The 20,185-nt window shown below is 24.1% G+C and overlaps 2 protein-coding genes across 2 annotated transcripts; both read left to right on the plus strand. All coding sequences in view use genetic code 6, as the record gives it.

Moving 5' to 3' along the window:
- Window positions 1-866: 866 nt before the first annotated feature.
- On the plus strand, window positions 867-15,809 carry TTHERM_00442880 (kinase domain protein; the record flags this gene model as incomplete). Its single annotated transcript, XM_001033201.3, has 7 exons — window positions 867-1,061; window positions 1,133-5,979; window positions 6,037-6,163; window positions 6,224-8,791; window positions 8,847-9,645; window positions 9,734-10,211; window positions 10,265-15,809. 7 exons carry the CDS (start codon window positions 867-869, stop codon window positions 15,807-15,809), a joined length of 14,559 nt encoding a protein of 4,852 aa, XP_001033201.2.
- A 1,690-nt stretch (window positions 15,810-17,499) lies between these two features.
- On the plus strand, window positions 17,500-19,623 carry TTHERM_000442899 (kinase domain protein; the record flags this gene model as incomplete). The annotated part of the gene is made up of 3 exons (XM_012798016.1): window positions 17,500-17,739; window positions 17,970-18,349; window positions 18,594-19,623. 3 exons carry the CDS (start codon window positions 17,500-17,502, stop codon window positions 19,621-19,623), a joined length of 1,650 nt encoding a protein of 549 aa, XP_012653470.1.
- Between the last annotated feature and the right edge of the window lie 562 nt (window positions 19,624-20,185).

Below are 20,185 nucleotides of genomic sequence, written 5' to 3' on the forward strand. Positions count from 1 at the left end.
ATTTTCATAATTTTAATTAAATTTATAAAAAACTAATTAAAACGATAAAAATGACCAAATTAAATTTCAATAAAATGTTAAATCTTTTAAATAAATTTTAAAAGTCTTTTAAAATAATTTTTATTTCAAAAAATTTTAATCCAAAATATTTGTTAGATTATTTTTTTAATAATAAATATAAAATAATAGAAATTAAAAATAATTAAAACAATAAAACCATTTAATTTAATAAGTTGAAATATTAAATATCACTTTACTTTTAAGCAGAAGATTTGATAAAAAATGGAATTAGAAATCTTAATAATCTTTCAAATTTTATGTTTCTTATTTTCATATTTAATTTCATTTTTAAAAAAATAATATTTTTAAAATTTTTTAATGAAATTTTGATAGTTTAAAACATATTTTTATTTGAATTTAAAAAGTATTTTAAATTTTAAAATCAATTTTTGATTTTGTAATAATTTTGGCAAAAAAACAAAGCTTTGTATTAGCTACTTCAAATTAACCTTATTTATTTAAGTGATATTAATCTCTTAATTATTCGTAAATCTTTGATTTTTTGTAAGTCGGATAAAATAATTTAATGTATGCATTTAAAATTAAAGTATTTTTAATAATTTATCATTTAAAAAATATTTGTATGATGATATTAATCTAGATTTGGGAAAATATATTTGAAATCTGTGAGAATCAAAACAATTACTAAATTGATTTAAAGTTAGTATTAATTTTTTGATAAGGTCTTAGAGCTGTAGTAATACTAATTTGATTTTTTAAAAGTTCTATTATTAAAAATAAATAAATAATTAATCTTTCAATTTTTAATCATTACAATATTGATAAATTTATGGTTAAAAGTAAAAATGAATGAGTAAAACAGAGATAAAACTTCTTCAAAAATATCAAAGAAGTTGCAGCTAACTTTGAACTTTAATCCATAAGAAATATTAGAAATTGTTTATCTTGAAATAGAGCTTCAAATGCTTCCTAGGGATAACCAAAAAAGTATTGATTATATTGATGATTAAAAAAGAATCTATCTTTCTAAGTTGGAAAATGTAATGATATTCTTAGATTTATAGTAAAACTTTATCAATTTATTAATATTCATACTAATTTAAATTTAAAGGATGACAAAGATTTAAATTCATGTCTATATGCCCTATATTTAGAAGTATTTAAGATTAAAAAATTTTACTTAGCAAGTAATAAATAATCTTCAAGTGGTTAAACAACAAGCTTAAATCAAGCAAATAATTGTATTAATTTCTGTAGATAATTCATTGATAAATATATTAGCTTATTAGAGTCTGATATACGAGGGAGAGCTTTGATTGTATTTTATTTAATGATAGAACTGTTTTAGTGCATAGAAATAAATGATTTCTTTTGTATTGAAAATATACAAAAAAAATATAGAAGCAATATCATTGTATTCTTTTCTAATTTTAATTTTACAACAATTTAAAAATAGTAAAAAAAAAGTACTAACCCATGTCTTTTAAAATTTTATGTGTCTTAGTTCGTTGGTACTTTGGGAATTATTCAGTATGAATTAAGGTAATTGAAAGATTCATTAGAAAATTTAGATATTTCTGTGAAAATAAGAAATGAAAATTTATAAGAAAAAAGTATTTTAGAGAGATATCTAAATACTAAGTAAAAAATTTTAGAATACTAGTTGGTTATTTATTATATGAAATCTAAAAAGTGCAGCTGTCTTTTGAAAATGTAGAGATATGCTGAATGCTGCTCTTTTGGATAATTTCTTAAGAAGCAAATAGCTAAGTTAGTTAGCAGTATTTCTTCTGAAAATAAAGATCTTAAATAAAATAAAGAAATTATTTTACAATTTGAAAATTTGAGCAACAAAATTTCTTAGGTGTTGTCATTGAGTAACGAAAATGCTAAAAATATGCTCCTTGGAAGTGATATACAAGATATTTTATATGAGATGAGAGGTAATCAACATACTTTGGTCAAAGAAGAAAGCTCTTTGGATACATAAGAGTATAATTAGAATAATGAAGGACAAATCATAGAAGTAAATTCTCCAACAAATGCAAATATGGAATCTGATTTTAAAAATAAAGCTTTTGATTTTTAATATAAATTCTTCAATAGTAAAATTGCAACTTTAGAAAATATCCCATTAGACTCTCAAATGAAAATATTAACCAGAATTGATGATACATAAAAAGGTAATATTTCATAAGCAACTAAAAATACAAATGCTATTTTAAAAGATGCAGATATTTTTTCTTTGAAAACCCTTCTTTTAAAAGACGACCAATAAAAATAACAAATGAAAAAAGCTATTCATGAGCAATTAATTTTTAAAAAATTAAATTCAACACAGAGTAATTAAAATTCTAAAAGTATAATGAATGATATTTAAAAGGCCATAAATGAATCTTATACAGATCTTGATGCTTCTTAAATGGCTAAAGGCTAGTAGGACAGTTTAAATTAAAAAAATTAATAATCTTTTAAATAGATAAATTTTTCTTTTAAAACTCAAAGATAAAACTCATAGAATACTTTATCAATGGCGAATGTTAACAAAGAAGAAATTTTATAGAATTAAAGGTTTTTAAATGAATAGTAACTGAGTGAACTTTAGATGATAAAATAAACATCTAAATAAACTTCTGGAAATAATTCATAAAAAGATGAAAATAAATTAACCGTTCCATCTCAAAGAGCAATTAATTTATCAAATTTACAAAAGTAATAAAGTGAGAAAATAAAAACGGAAATTAATTTAGAATCAAATAATCAACTGAGAGACTAAAAAGATTAAAAAGATCAAAATGTAAATAAATTGAGACAAAAAAAATTGAAGCTCTCTCCTTCAAGGGTTAATGTTACTAATATTTCTTACTTTTTCAAACCTTAAGAGTAATTACCTTAGCAATAAAAAAATTTAGACTTCACAAATAACTTGGGTAAGAAGAAATTCATTCAGAAACTATTAGATAAAGAATCCCAAAATTTGCTTTAAGAAAAATATTAAAAGTCTAACCTAAATAATATTGGATAAAATGATGAGCCAGTAAGGCAAAACTATTTTTAAAATTAAGGATAGATTTTTAATATCAAAATTGAATCTAATAATAATGAGTAAGACGATATATACTATAATATCAATGAAAGAATAAATTTATAGGCACTTTAATTACAATAAATGGAAAGTGAGAGAAGTCAATAAGGTTATTTATTCACAGAAACCAGACCAAGTGAACCCAATATAATAACCCTTGATACTTAAAAAAAGAAAACTCTCTCAACTTAGAATACTCAGAGCAATTAAGAATAATATTTCTAATTTAATACACTTCAAACTTAATAAAGAACAATAAACACAGAATAAGATATACCATTATAGAATGCTTTGAAAACTGAAAGCAGTAATATAAAATAGAGAAAAATATATAATAAGATTAAATTAGATTAGTTTTAGTAATTTGAAGTAAATTAGCTAATAGATGGTTCTTAAACAGAAAGAAGTCATTTATAATCAGATTTATTATCTTAATAGTTATCTCCCTCTTCTTTTTTACAGTTTAATTAGAGGCCTGATTATTTTAATAAAGCTTTGACACAAATGAAAAGTACACAAGCTTCGTAGTCAACTTAAAACTCTCCTAAAAATAGCAGGCAGTATTCAGTTTATTAACAATTAACTGATCGAAACAATAATATTTAACTGGTTCAATAGAATTAAAGAAAAAACTCAAATGCTTAATCTGCTTAAAATTAGTAAAATTATTAACAATAAGTTTCTCCTTCAAGAAATTTCGCTAATGTAGTAAATAGGGACTAATTAATCAAACAGATTAGTAATTACTCCTAGCCAAAGTTAAGAGTAAATTCAGAGTATAATTTGATTTAGTAAGATGATAATTTAGAAGTATTATAAAAGTAATAATAAAATTAACAAGAGCAATCTTAGGCCTAGTGTGTTAATAATAATCGTAGCAATTAAACTTAGACAAGATAAATGCACTATAATCGTGCTAATAAGCTGAGAAAATCTTCATTAAGTCCAAATTAAAGTAATCTTATTAGTTAGATTGAATAACATCCAAGTATAAACCTTTCCAAATAGTAAAGCTACACGCCAATTGGTTCTTTATAAGAATTTTAATTAGCTAAATAATCAAACGTAGAAACACAATCTAATTAAATTAACCTTGTCCCTAAGATAAATTTCGAATTACTCAATTAAGAATCTTTATAATATTTTGAATAAATATAAAATGAAAAATTTAATTAAAATAATAAGATATTATCACCCAACACTACAAATTTTACCTCAGGATCTGCTTATCTTTCGAGTTAATTATAATATGGCTAGCAATCTTAATAAACTCACTCTCCTTCATTTGCTAAAAAATTCTCAATCTCTTAAAATATAATTTCGCAATTACCACTGCAAATTTCTAGAGATAAAAGTAATTTAAGTGAAAAATTTTATATGCTTGAAGAATAAGATAAGCCTATAACAAGAAAGCGATATAGTAGAAGCACTAATATTAGTAGATAAATAAGATAAAATTCAGCAATGAGGAATAGATTCTTATCGTCCCATAGAAAAAGCCATGAAAAATTTATATCTGGATAAACAACTCCAAGATAACCGAATTCCTTTGCAGAAAAATTGCAAGCTAGCTTTAATAGCTAAAACGTAGTATAAAATGGAAAAAGTGTTAACTTACTTAACACCACTCTTAATTTAAAAGTAAAGACTGATCAATATGATGCTAAAAATTAGATTGAATTTTATGATTAAAACTTAATTTTATAAAGAAGTGATAATAATAATTTAACTGAAAATGCGTAATCATAAAAAATAGATAGTAAAATAAAAGTATACAGATCCATTTCAAATCATGCAAGAGTACGACCTAAGACAGCTTCTGTTACTAAAAATAGTCAAAGAAGCTTATCTTAACATTCTAATGTTGATCAGCAAAGATCTGTTACTTACATGCAAAATAGCAATACTAATATATTGAATTATTTCAAAAATATAAATTAAACGCCTACTGAAAAAGTAATATAAAAAAATTATGAAACACCAACAAATAATCAGATTTAAGTTAGATAAAAATTAAATTATGAATAGTAAAAAAGACCACAAAGCTCTACGATCAAAAATTAAAGTAGGTAGGAATAGCCATATAATACTATGAGCTGTAATAACTTGTAATAAAAAATGACAAAAAATGTTATAAATTCTTAAAGTAGTTAAAATAAAAAAAATACTTACCCAATAAATGATTTATCAGAGAAGGGAGTAACTACAACTAGTACAAAAAGTAGATCCGATTATTATTTAGAGAATGCTTTATTATCAAACTAAGTGTAACAACAATAACCATCTGCGTTATAGATGGTTTTGAATGAAATATAGTTTTAAAAAAAACTAAATGAGGTTATAGAAAGTGAGAGAAAATAAAATAATTAAAAAAATAAAATATCTATCAAAAGTATAATAGGGAAATTTAAGGAAGAAGAAGAAACTCTATTAAAATGCATGGAAAATGCTTCCATGCTGTTAGACTAATAGTATTAAAAGAGGTTTTTATAAGATGGTTCCTTTTATGCAATAAAAAGCTTAAAAAGAATTCATGAAATACCAAGTTTGAACTAATTTAATAACTAAGAGTAGTAACAATAATTATAAAAATAACCATCAATTGAAAAATAATTTGATGAATCTCAAAATCAGAATGAAGATATTTCTTATGTTTCCAATTAACAAGACTTTGAGTAGGATGAAGTAAATATGAGTTCTTCAAAGAAATCTTAGATAAATAAACTTAAAAGTGAGATTCAACGTGTAAATGAATAAATTTAATAAAATTATTTCCCTGAATAAGAATAAAGAGGAGAATAATAATAAAAGAAATAGAGTTAAACAGATCTACTCAACAGATCCAAGAAATCGAAGTTTGCAAAGCCAGACAAGTAAATAAATATATAAACTTCTTTATCATTTTTAAAACTATGTTTTCAAAAATATAGGAAAAAGGAAGAATCACCATTCTAAAAAAGGCACAGCATAGTATAGACATCAGCTTTTTATTCTTAAGCAGGAAGTCCGAAAAGTTCATAATTTAAAGGAAATTAATAAATTAACAATAACTTTTTAGTAAGCAATTTATCATCAATTTAATTAATTAGTATTTATTTATTTATTTTAACAAAAAAGTTTTAAATGAAAGATGAATTTGATGATAAATAATTGAATTACTAGGATTCTCTAGATGGTCATTTGAATAATAATGTACTACTAACAGTTTAATAGGATACGTTGACTGAAAACTAAGATTCTGACACTATAAAGATGGAAGATTACATAGTATAAAACTATTCTGATTTATAATAAAGTAAGTTTAATCGACAAAAAACTAAACAACCTCAATAGCCAAAGGAGAGTATTTTTTAAGCTAGCTAAAATTAAGATTTGCCTGAAAATTCTTTGGATTTCATATAAAATTAAATTGGTAGTAATAGCTTGATACAAAATCAAAAACAATGGCATTCATAATAACATAAATTATAAATTAATAAGAGTTCTAAATTTATTGATTTTCAACCTAACTTTTAAAAAAACAACAATATTTAATTGAGTGATTTAAATGGATTTGCAAGATAGTTATCAGAATCAAACACTGTTTATTAACAACTTAATTCACCATTATTTACCTAATAAAGCTCTTCCTCTGCTTCAAATTACTTTTCAAGGAGAATTAATTTATAGTTAAAAGTGCCAAAAAATCTTGAACTTAAAAGAACCAAACTTAGCTTTCCATCTTTTAGCAATCTAGAAATTGCTTCAACTTTAAGTAGATAAAACGGTCGCTCTAAATAAATATAAATTATAGATTCTTCTAATAAATAATCTTTGAAGAAGCTCAGTAAAGAACAGATTAGAAGCATAACATATTTCAATCAAAGCTTAAAGTTTAAATCTTAAACATTAATTAAATCTAATGTCAGCTTTTATGATAGTAATGATTAAGGAGAAGAGAAAAAGAAAGTTGTTACACTTTTTAAGTTGCTTGAAGAAACTAACAAATCTTATGAAGTGAGAGATAAACTTATAAACAGTATTAGTGGATTAATAAAAGGAATTAAAGTTTTAGATACTTAACTTGCTTATCCTCCTATTATTTATTATATCCAATACAATAGCATTTCAGAGAGAATAAGACTGTCAATAAATCTTTAAAAAAAAAGTTACGATGCTGATGAACTTTATAATGAGAAATTTAATATTAACACTCGATCAAGGATTAATTCTGAATCCGATTAATCAAAAAATTGTAACGAATAAGATTTTATTCTTGAGAGAGAAGAAAGCTAAGATATAGAAGTTGAGCTAGTTATTTAATATGGTAAATTTTAAAAAATATATATCCCAATAAATCTCACTAGAGGCCTGCTAGAACATCCAGTAGCAGAGAGGAAGCTTTTAGTTACTGTATGGCCATTAGTGTTTAAAGAAATGGAGAGGTATTTAGATGAAAATCATTTAATTGATGTGACAAATAAAGATATGCTTGGCTTGGAAGACTATGATCAAGAGGAAGTTAAATTAATAATCTATGAAAATAATAAATAAAATTCAAAGAGCATGGCCTTTCGTGATGAAGTAGTGAGCTTAAATGAAAGCCAAAGTATAAATTCTGATAATAAAATAGAATAGGGATATAACAAATCACCTTTAGTAAAACAGAAAGTGTAGACTATCTAAAATATACAGCTTGATCATATCTAAGAAATTAGTAAATCATCAAATAGTGATATGAAGTAGAGCTTTGATACAATTAAAAAATCTTTAACTATGAATCTAATCCCGAATTAAAAGAGTCTTGAAGATGATCTAGTATCATACTATCCTACAACTAGTGATTCCTCTGTAAACAGAAAGCTTAACATTTTAAGAGAATAGTTTGAAGATTTGAAAATGACTTTCTAGTTTTTTGGAGGTTTGGAATAATATTTTGCTAAATAAAAAAGTCCAGATGCCTAAATTATTGTTTAAAAAAGAAAAAAGAAAATTTTATCTTTAATTGATTTACATGAAATTTAAGGTTTGAAGGATAAGGTTAATTCTTTCTTGAGGTTTTCTTTTATCTATCTTTAAAAAGAAATTGGAAGAGGTTTTTGTTAAGATTTTAATAATGAATCATATTACCGTTACTTATTAAAACACTTAATGTATCTTAAAAAGTAGTATTTAAGGTTTAAAGCAGGTGTAATAGAATTTCCTGATGAGCAATCAGCATAACCGCTACTAATATCAAAAACTCCAATAGATTATCCTGGTTCAGCCTGCAAAACTCCTTAATAATAAATTTAATTCAATTTAAATTAGCTCACATTGAATAGTGAGACTAAAAAGATGAAGTCTCCTTTAACATCAAAGCCATCACTAAATATTTATGGAAACGATAAACAATAATTTGGAAGTACTCTTGACAAAAAAAGTCCTTATAATTTATTAACTAATATTCCTCGATCTGAAAATATTTTGCCTCAAGATTAGTAAAACTTTACTATTATGTAAAACTCAAATCAATCATTTAGAAACATTTCGGTTGCTAACTCTAATATTAGAAAAACAATTTTTATGCAATAGAATATGTAAAAGCAGGTATAAAGTAATTATTTTAGGCATCTCAAAGAAACACAGACCTCTATACAAAATGCACTAAATATTTACACAAAATCATCACCAGCTTTAATTCTATCTTTCCTGAAAAGAAATCAAGTAATTATAATTTTTAATAGCAATCATAATAGTAATTTTAATTTTAAATAAAAAGGATTAATACTTCCTAATTATTGCTAAACTTGTTATCAAGTAAGAGGTTATTTTTAACAATCTGTTTAATGAAAATGGAGAGTTCGACATTAAAGATAATTATTATTTTTATATTTCTGCAAGGCAACTAAACTCCAATTTAAAACAAAGAAATTTATTGCCTCCTATAGAAATAACTTAAGAGTAGTTGAAGCCCTACTATAATTAGGGAGAGTATAGATTATTTTGCTGTTAAATAAATAAATTTATCATTTTTGGTGACATGAATAAAAAACAAAAGTTACAATTACTTTATTTTTTAAACCATTAAATTGGAATTACTCCGTAGGACAAATCAGATGCAACTAAACTGAATAAGCAAAAAATTCTTTTTAAAGATACTATAGCACTAGGTTAGAAGATATAGGTAGCAGATTGGGATTCTACATTAGCTTACAATCTTGAGCTTTACAGAATTATTTTTAGAAAAATTAAGTAATAATCTCTGTTTGATGGAACAGCTGTTTCAGAGGAGCTTAGTAAAGGATATTATAATTTATTTGTAAACAATTTCAATGAAGTCTACTAAGAGCATGGAAAGAGTAAAAGAGTAGCACTTTCAGTTTACCATAATTATGAAAGTGATGCTGAAGAAGATAAACAATATAATTAAGCAAATAAAAAACAGAATTAATAAAATTTAGACACTCATGGTTTGCCTATGTTAAATAATGATAGCTAACTCTAAATAAATATCAATCAGGAATAAACATAAGAAGTGCCTAATTTGCAATTAAATAGGAAAAAAACCAATTCAAATTGTATAAATTTTTTTATTTATTTTAATAATAATATATTTATTTTTTTGAAATTTTTATATATATTTATTTTTTTTTTAACGAACAAAAGATCAATTCCTTGAGGATAGAAATTTTCAGCAAATGCAAAAATACTATCCTTAAAAAGTATAGTAATTTCTAAAAAGAAAAAGAGAATGGTACTTAACATTAGGAAAATCAAATAGAATGAGAGTTAACTTTCATTTTGATTGGAAAATAAAAAGCTCAATAGAAGAATTCAAAATATACTTTTTTGATTTAGAAAGATAAAAAAAATTCTGTATAAAATAGGTTCCATTAAAAATATAAAATATACTCATCAGATTAATTAAATGGGAACAAGAAAAGTATGCTTATTTAGATCATAAGGCCTCTAAGAATTTTTAGTTAGCATAGATTTAAAATGTATTCTTCTTCGAGGCTTAAGGCTTTACTGGAATCAAACCTGTTATTAAGATAAATAAAGAATTAAGCATTAAAACTATTATCATTACTTCATAAAAATCAATCAAAGAGCATCTCATTTCAAATAGCTCTGACTTACTAAAGTAAATTAAATTTTTTTTTTTTAGATATTTATTTTTTTTTGTTTATTTAAAAGATATTATCATCTGAAGGAGTATCAGTTTTGTATGAATATGAATTTATATGGTAAGTGCATCTCTAATCTCAAATTTTACATTATGAAAAGACCGTAGCTCAACTATGAACATATGTATGCATTTTTACTAATCATTCAGCCTCTCAACTCAAAGACAAAATAAATTAAATTTGTTTTCTCATTCTAAGATCTAATTATGCTTGATAATAATCAAAACATAACAGAAAATCTAAAAAAGAGGTTTACAAGAGCAGATGCGACTAAGGTTATCAAATTAGTATCTACAAGGATTAGACTAATAAGAGGTCTTTTTGGAGCTTTTCCTATTTTGATGACTGAATAGCAAGCCAAAACATATGAAGAGTTTAAAAAGTAAAATTAACAATCAAAAATAAAAGAGTAGTTGTAAAAATAAAATGCAATCAAACAAAGAGCATTGAGATAATAATCATAATAGCTTTAAATTATAAATGCTATTTCTCCTGTTAATTAAATTTCAGCTTAAGCATAAATAGTAAGAAGTGCAAGACCTTCTTTATTTTCTAAGATCAATTCTTTGTTTTAAAAAGATTCATTTTTAGACACAAAGAATTTAAATTAAGGGTTAGATCAATCTAATACTAGAAGAAAATCTTAGTTTTTTGAGTAATCAATTAAGTAAATACCAAACAAAAATTAATTAGCACTGCAACCTGTAATTTCTTCTTAATAAGAAAGTCTTACAAGTTCAAATTCCGATTCTTCTTAATCTTCTATTACAGAAAAAATTAATGACAAGATATCTCCTTCTGCCAAAAGTTCAAATGCCATTTAAAAAATTAACTTTAGTGAGAAAAATAATAAATAAAGCTCTCCAGCTAATGCAAAAAGAATTATGAATAGACCACCTAATTTAAATTTAGGTAAAGAATAACTACTGACATTTTCTTCTAAATTATAAGATATGGGTATACTTCAAAATAAAATAACTGCTAATGAAAATAAATAATTTTAAGATAAGTTTGTAAGTAAAGAATTGTAAAATTAGGATGAATAAACAAACTCTAATAATAAATATATCATTTAAAAATAAATTTCATCTTCTACAATTACACCTTTGATGAGCTTTTTGAAAACAAAAAAAGAAGTTAAGGCAGAAATAAATAGCAATAAATCCCTCTTTAACAGCTTAAATATGAATAATGATCTTAATAAAAAATAATATAGCTCAATGAGATCTTCATATAATGGAAAAGAAGGAAATAAGTAAGAAAAAAATAAGATGGAACATGTATTCAAAAGAACTGAATCAATAGACTCTTAGGAATCTCAAGAGAGTAATAGAATATCTAAAAATGAAAATTCAAATGTAAAATCTATCTAACCTAGAAAGGTTAGTTTTGTAGATAAAGCAAAAGACTAAAACGAACATTTTAATCAATTAAATACATAAAGTTAACATGGTATACTTAAAAAGGCAAGATAATTTGAAGCCAACGATCAATAATCTTCTTACACATCTCCAAGGGTTTCATTTAAAATTTAAGAGTAGTCAATAGAAGAATCCTTATAAATAGACTCATCGAAAAGTAAATCTAATGAAAAAAATATTTCATCCCAAAGTAATAGTGGTCACTCAAACTCATCTTAGCTACAAAGTATTAACAAAAATGAAATAGATGAATTAAATGATTTGAAAAAGGAAAAATTGAATACCAATGAATCGAATAAATTGCAGTAAAATTCAGAAAAAAGAAGTGATTATGAGGGGACAAATAATATTTTTTAAGATCTTAGAGTGTTTAAAAATATAATTTCAAGACACGATTTTTCAGATGGAAAGCAAAACCTTACAAATACAAATAAAGGGTTTCTTGAGTCTTACTTGTAGAAATCTAGAATTATTGGTTAGTACGTAAGAAAGATGGCTAATAATGAATATGTATTGATTACAGTCAAAAAAGATTTTATATTAAAATGCTGGGATATTCAAATTTATATTCCAAAAACATAGAGGGTACTACTTAGTTAACTTTCCCATAGTGAGCTAATAGATTGCAACTATGATTTTTTAAACCGTAATATTGCAACAAAACTTAGATTTTTCTATGAAAATAAGACAACAGCTCCGTTTGAGAGTTACCTCTCCTTTCTTAATCGTGTCAATTAGTACTCAAATAGGATGTCAACTCCAGACATAACAAAAATACAAAAAAATAATAATAATGATTAAGGAAAAATAAATTCATTTTAGAAGTAATCAAAAAATAACTTTCTTAGCTCTATAATAACTAAGTTAAAAAATTCAGATGAATCTTAAACATCTCCTGAAAGTCTGAATGCATCTCCTCTCCCTGAATATCATTCTCCTCGAAATACTCATAAAAAAAAAAGTATACTACTTGTAAATAGTATTGAAAATAATTTGTTGAAAAGACAGACCTCAAATAAGAAATTGGCTTAAACAATTAAAGAAAGAGATTAAAATGAAAAACTACAGAATAGCATATAAAATAATTTAGATCTTTAAAAATAGCAGTAATTATTTATTTAGTAGAATTAAATAGATCTACCTAAAGAGGATTATAAAATAAAATAAGGCACTTCAGAGAATTAAACATAATAAAATTATTTAGAAAGTCCTTACTAAAGATCAAGTTTAAAAAAAGTGAGTTTTATAAAATTAATCAGTATAGAAGATGAAGAATCTAAAGATGGTGAGAGTTCAAAAAGAACAAATAAATCTGGAAGTTAAAAGTCTTTGCATATGATTAATTAAAGGAGTAATGATGAAAATACTCCAACATCCTCCAATAGTTCAAAAATAAGTTTTTAAAAAAATATTTAATCACAAAAGAATCCTGAATCTCCCTCAATTATATCTAGAATGCTAGAGTCATCCAGAAGAAAAGGATAAAGAAAATTGACATTTAAACTAGATGAATAATAGTAGTAACACTTAAAAAATGTAATATCTAGTAGTTCTTGTGATGAATAAGCTTAAAATTCAAGTTATTCTAAAAAATCATATCAAGAAAAATTAAATAGCCCACTTAATAGAAGCATTTAGTCTCCTTTTGATAAAAAAGATCAATAAGGTATTTCAGAAATGTAATAAAATACTGAAAGTTTAAATTTATCTACCAAAAAATCTAGTTAAGAACAATAAACACAAAACGTTGGGATAGATAATGACAATCAAAATATTGATCAGGCTCCGAGACTTTAAGAAAACAAGCAGCCAAATAATTAAAATATATCTTCCAGCTAGTTTAATAAAGATAAAGGAGCTTAAAATTTAATTAGCTAATAACAATCCCTTCTTCTTTCTATGCATAATATGCGCAGCTATTCAAAAAATATATTTTCTTCATCAGTCAATTAATTAAAAAAAGTTGGAGGAAGCACAAGAAAAATGAAAACAAATAATTAGATTTAAAAATTAAATTAATTAAATCTAGTCCACTCGAATTCTTTAGTTGAAGAAAGCTAAGAAGGTGGTGGACGATTAAGAAGCTAAACAGGTTAATTAGGTAGTTCTTAACAATAATAAAGTTCGGTTGTGCAGAGAACTTTAAAATTTTTTTAAACAAAGACTGCAAATAAACAAGCTCAGCAGATTAATCAAGGTAATCTTGAAAATAATTCTGATAGCAGTAATAAAGGCACCTAAAAGAAAAACTTAAAGTAGTTGATTTCATAAAATTAATAAAAAATAATTGGTGAGAGAAACTTGATAGCATTGGTTGATTTTATGAAACCAAAGTAGTTTGAAAAAGTTACTTTATAATAAAAAATGTTATCAATAACAGAAGAAATGGATATTGCATTTATGACAGGTTGCCCAAATGAAAGAATAGATAATCTTGTTAGATTTATCGAAATAAAAATTTGGTCTAACTTCTTGAGCTAGTGTGAATTTAGAACTGATGATAAGCATTTTAAAGTAGTCCTTTTCTTTGGTAGCAATAAGCTTAGTATTTAAGAATAGCTTTTCCATGACTACATAAAGGTAGATCAACAAAACGAGAGTGTAATTGAAGTAGGTGTTGATCTTTAAGAATCAATACTCTTTTTAAACAAAGATGCAAAGCTTCCAACTCGTGTTTAACTTTTACAATATTTTTTTAATTCTTTTAAGAGTATCCCATACACTATGACATCTAATTTTTCTTTCACAGTTCAAAATGTTATAATAAACAAAAGGAGCATTAAAAAATTTAATGTAAACGTACGTGAGCTACTTAACTTATTTATCGCAGAAGGTTTTTACAGGTTTTAAACTAACTACATGAGTTCTAAAGTCAGTTATTCAGAGCTTAAAAATCTTGCTTACTTCCTGATCCATAAGATTAAAAACTCAAACTTCTTAGAATTAATGCAAAATTAAGAAAAAAATATCTCAATTGATAAAGCAAAGAGCAAAAATAACCCTCAGTAAAATCAAGGAAACAATTTATCAACAAGCTTTGCAAAATTAAATACTTTGAATTCTATCAATCAAATACCATCTGAAAATTAGATTATAAGCTACGCAACTATAAACATTTAACAATAAGCTCGTTAGCAAAAAAAGAAGAAATAAAAAAGAAACTTTATTATCTTGAAAGATGATAATCTGATGTACTTTTATGAAAAAGTAATTAATGTGTAGTTAAAATTAATAATGAAGGTATCATATTTTACAAGAAGTCATTAGTTCTAAATTGTTGTATATAAGTCTGGTACATCTATGAGCATAATAAGAAATAAATCATTAAAATATTTTAACAAAAAAATCCCTTTTATTTAGCAGTACATGAAATAACTTGATCTATTTGATACTGCCCTTTCTAGAGTTTGCGATTACATGGTAGATAAGATGATCTTATATTTTATAATTTAACACAATCTCCATTAGGATGAAAGATATATCAAAAAATTACATAATAATGATAAGTAAAGAAAAAAATTCTCTGTGTTTTTAGTAAATAATATATACTAGTTATAGGAATAAACTAGCTCAGAAGAAATTATAAGTACTGATTAAAATATATATGTAGATTCTGAAGATAGTGATAGCTAATAAGGGGATTAATAAGATGATGAAATGACAGAAGATTTTCCAGTAAGTTAATACGAGTTTAATGATACATTATCATAGAATTAAAGTAACCGCTAAATATAAAGTGAAAATGAAGTAAGGTTTTTCTCTTCTAAGAGCTTGACTCCAATAAGAATGTTTTAAAATAGCAAATTCCAAAAACTAAAAGGTTAGAGGAGTCTTTTTGTTTAAGGATCAAGTGATAGCAGCTTTATAAGTAAAGAAAACTAAAGTCCTAATTAATCGATGCAATCATAAAACTAATATCCATTAAAGAAAAGCTCATCGTTTGATGAATCTGAAAAAAATGATAAATATTAAATCTAGGATGAAAATCTTGATCAAGAATATGTAGATGAAGAAGAAGAGTATTCAAATCACTCTGATGATAATGAAAATGATATTTAAAACTAAATTGATTAGAATGATGATGAATATTTTTAGAACGAAAATAACTATGAAGAAAATAATTAGTATGAATGAAATTAATACAAAAAAAAAATTAATTATTTTAGAAAATTTAAAATAAAATTTTATATTATTTTTTCCCAAATTTTGTACATTTAATTGATGAATTATAAAATTTTGTAAGATACTTTAAATTAATTACTTAATATTCAGACATTAAAATTTATGAAAAAAAACAATTAATTATTATGTGATAGTATAAAGTCTTTACTGCTTTAAAATTTATTCTTTTATTAAATAAATAACTAAATTTTAATTAATTATTTATTTTTTTAATTTATGAATGTTGCATAAAGTTTTACAATTAATAATAGCAAGTCTCTAAAAAAAGAAAGTAATTAAATTAATAATAAAAAAAGTAAATCAAAATAGCAATCAGCAATATTTATTTATTCTATCAGAAAGACAGATTACAAACCTTATAGCAATTTTATTCAATTCTATTTCTATTAATTGGAAGAAAAGTTATATATGTATATAAAATTTTAGATTTTTAGTATGGTTCTTTTAATTGAAAGATGCTAAATAGGAAAAAAAAATATTTTAGACCTGATATTTTTATTTATCAGACATAATTTTTTCCATCAAAAATTTTGTTTATATTTTTCCCTGTTTTGATTTACTTCGAATTAATTCCTTTTAATAAATTTACAAGTAAATAAATTTTGTTTGAAAATAAATTTTTTGATTTCTAAAAATAAAAATATAACTAAAGAATTTGAACCGAATATTTTTTATAAACCTCCCTCCTTTCTAATCTATTTTTTGTCTATCTCAAATAAAGATATTTTAACGCATCCTTTAAAGATATTTCTAAAAATAACCTAAGTAAAGAGTTAAGATTTCAAAATAAAATGATGTATTAAGGTGAGAGAAATTTAAAATTGAATCTTATTAACATTAAAATCTACAAATCATTTTGTATTTTTTAAATGAGAAATTATTTTCCATATTTTTAAAAATTTTTAACCAAAATTTAACACATGAGCAGTTTTCCTTGTATTTTTACAAAAAGTAGTATCGTATTTCATATTTTTATCAAAAAAAAACTTCATAATAAGTCATTTAGTTGAGTATTTTATCACAAAACTATAAGTTAATTCTAAAAAATTCATCTGAAATTTAATTTTAATTTAATTAATTTATTGAATAAGAAGGAGATGAATTTATTTTCCTTTGTTTAAAGTAAATCTTACATAAATAAAGCTTTAATTATAATTTATTTGCACTATTTCTTAGCATGAATTCTAAAAAATTTTAAGGTGTAATAGAAAATAAATTGAAGATACTTCTATTTATGATGCTAATATTTACTCCTTTATAAAAGAAACCCTTATTTTTATAGCAATTGGTTGTTGAGCCACTAGTAACAGAGAAAGAGTGAAATAAAGTACTAAATAATATATTTAAAGAATAGGTGGAAGTTAAATCAAAAAAAAAATTCATAAAACTAATTAGGTCATAGGTAACCACTTCAAGATAGTAAAATACAGATGAACAGTATCTATATTTATTCGTTCTTTGCAATTTGATTAGATAAGATAGATAAACGATTGCAAAATTTAATTTATAAATAAATAAATAAAAACGAAAAAACTCAAGATTAATTTTTGATGTTTTAAAAATATATTTTCAGACAATTTATTTATAATATTTATTTAGTTTAAATAATTAAAAAAGAAAAGCAAAGTAATACACTTAGGTCATGTCAAGATAAATTGGCAATTACGTCTGGGACAACTCAGGTTTCCTAGGAGAAGGCTCTTATGGTAAAGTATACAAGGGCAAAGATGTGAAAACAGGTGAGCTTGTGGCTGTAAAGTGCATGGATATGTCACAATTCACTGATTAGTTTATGAAGGAGTCACTTGAAAACGAAATTGGAGTTATGAAAATTTTACATTCTAATAATGTAGTTAGAATGCTTCACTGTGAATAAGACAAAGTAATTTCAATACTTATATTTTTACAAACAATTAAATAATTAACTCAACATATCATTCCTTAATTACTCTTACTCTCCCTCCTTTTTTGGTATATTCTTTCTTTTGATCTTTGATTACCATTTTAAATGTACATCAAAAAATCTAAAATAATTGAAAAACTATGAAAACTAAACCTTTCAGTTATAATAGAATATTAATTTACTAACTCTTTAAAATTATAAATTCTTAGAAAACTACCTATATCATTTTAGAACTATGTCCAGATGGAGATTTACGTAAATTCATTCACTCAAATGGAGGACACCTTAATGAAACTCTCTCATTGGAGATTTTGAATTAGTTGATGTTCGGATTTAAGGAATTAGTTGATCATGGATTTATCCACAGAGACATTAAGCCTGAAAATACTCTCATTAAAAATAAGGTTTATAAGGTTGCTGATTTTGGTTTTGCTTGCAAAGCTGACATTTCTGGAAAGAAATTGATCAAAGAATGTGTTGGTACTCCTTTATATATGGCTCCTTAGCTCCTTGAAAACACTCCCTATACTTCTAAGTCTGATTTATGGAGTATTGGTATGATGTTCTATGAAATGCTCTTTGGTAAAACGTAAGAATTTAAAATTTATTAAAGCGATTGAAAATATCTTTTAGATAGATTATATTTTATGAGATTCTTTATATTTTTTAAAAAATAAGCTAGTTAAATAGTTAAATATTTAATTGTAGATAGATATTTTAAAAAAATAATTAGATTAATTAGTATGTATTAGAATAAGAAACGCCAAAAAAAAAAATAATAAAGAATTAAAGATATTTTTTTAAGATTAACAAAATAATTTATTAATAATTAGACCCTGGCCTGCTAGAGATATCAACAGTTACTTACGTAACATGAAGAATAGTCCTTTGAGATTCCCATATGATAAACCTATTGGTAAAAATACTAAAGATTTTATCACCAGATGCCTTACCATTAATGAAAAGTCACGTATTAGTTGGGAAGAAGTTTTCTAGCATCCCATATTGAAGTCAATAAGTGGCAAGCAAGAAGGTCCCGCTTTTAATTTTGATGATAAAGCAAAACAAATTATTAGAAGTATGCAACAAATAGTATAAACAAGAAACTTGAACACTGAATAAATCTTTTACAAGTTTGATTCTGACCATTAAGGTGGCCTTAACCCTTAAGAGTTCCATTTACTCTTATAGAATATAGACCCTCGTATTACCTACTATGAATCTGAGCATCTCTTTTAAATAGTAGATTCCTCAAAAGATGGTAGAATTTCTCTTTAGGAATTCAAAGCTATTTTCAACGAATGGGACTTCAGTGACATTAATGATGTTGGTGCCCAAGTTATTGTTGATCTTAAGGAAATTATAAAACACAATAAACTCTCTCTTAAGCAAATTTTCCAAAACTTCGATAAGGATAAATAAGGAACCTTAGACTTACAAGAATTCTAAAAGCTCATTCGTGTTGTTGCTCCTCGTTTGAAAGATTATGAAATCGTTCCAGTTTTCAAGAAATTCGACACAAATGGAGATAATTAGGTATCCTTTGAAGAATTTTATAGAGTCTTGGCCTACGGAATGGAAGAACAAGATTCTAAGTTCAACCCTTCCTATGAAAAAGGTAAAAAGCTTATTGGTGAGCTCAAGCGTATTATCAAAAACCACAACTTAAACTTAAAGTAAATTTTCAATAATTTCGATAAGAGTAAAGATGGAAAACTCAACTTAGAAGAATTTACAAAACTTGTTCTTGTTATTGATAAGAATCTCCCAAGCGCAGAAATTAAGACTATTTTTGATTTATTCAATTCAGATGGAGATAATGAAATCACATTTGAAGAATTTTCTAACACTTTAGCAAATTGAGTCATACTAAACAAAAATATCTATATGAAAGAAATAAATTGATATTTTACATGTAGTCAATCAATCATCTTGTTAGCTTTTTGTTTAATATTTTACATGTTAAAATTATTTTTTCAAATTAAATTTTCTGAATTTCATTAATTCTCATCAATTTAAAATAACAATTAATTAATTAATTAATTATTATTTTATATTATATTATTAAATAATATTATTTATTGATTGATTAACTAAATAATTAAAATTGTTAATTTATTAAAAGCAAGATTCAGTCATTTATTTCATAACAAAAAAATTCACAAATTAAATTTTGTAAATTAAAAATAAAAAAAAATTTTATCTTTCCAATTTCTGATTTATTGATTTATTTATTTTGTATTTTTTGTAATGTAAGGAGATACTGTTTGATTATCTTAAGTAAAACTAATGAGATTCATTTATTTTTAATAAATTGATTAAAAACAGTAGTTGAAGCATAAATGAATGATTATAAATATTATACTACAATATTTCATATGGCTGATATCACGAAATAAATTTAGCTTAGATTATAGATTTTTAA

Source organism: Tetrahymena thermophila (assembly GCF_000189635.1).
Source record: "Tetrahymena thermophila SB210 genomic scaffold scf_8254609, whole genome shotgun sequence".
Taxonomy (NCBI): Eukaryota; Ciliophora; class Oligohymenophorea; order Hymenostomatida; family Tetrahymenidae; genus Tetrahymena; species Tetrahymena thermophila.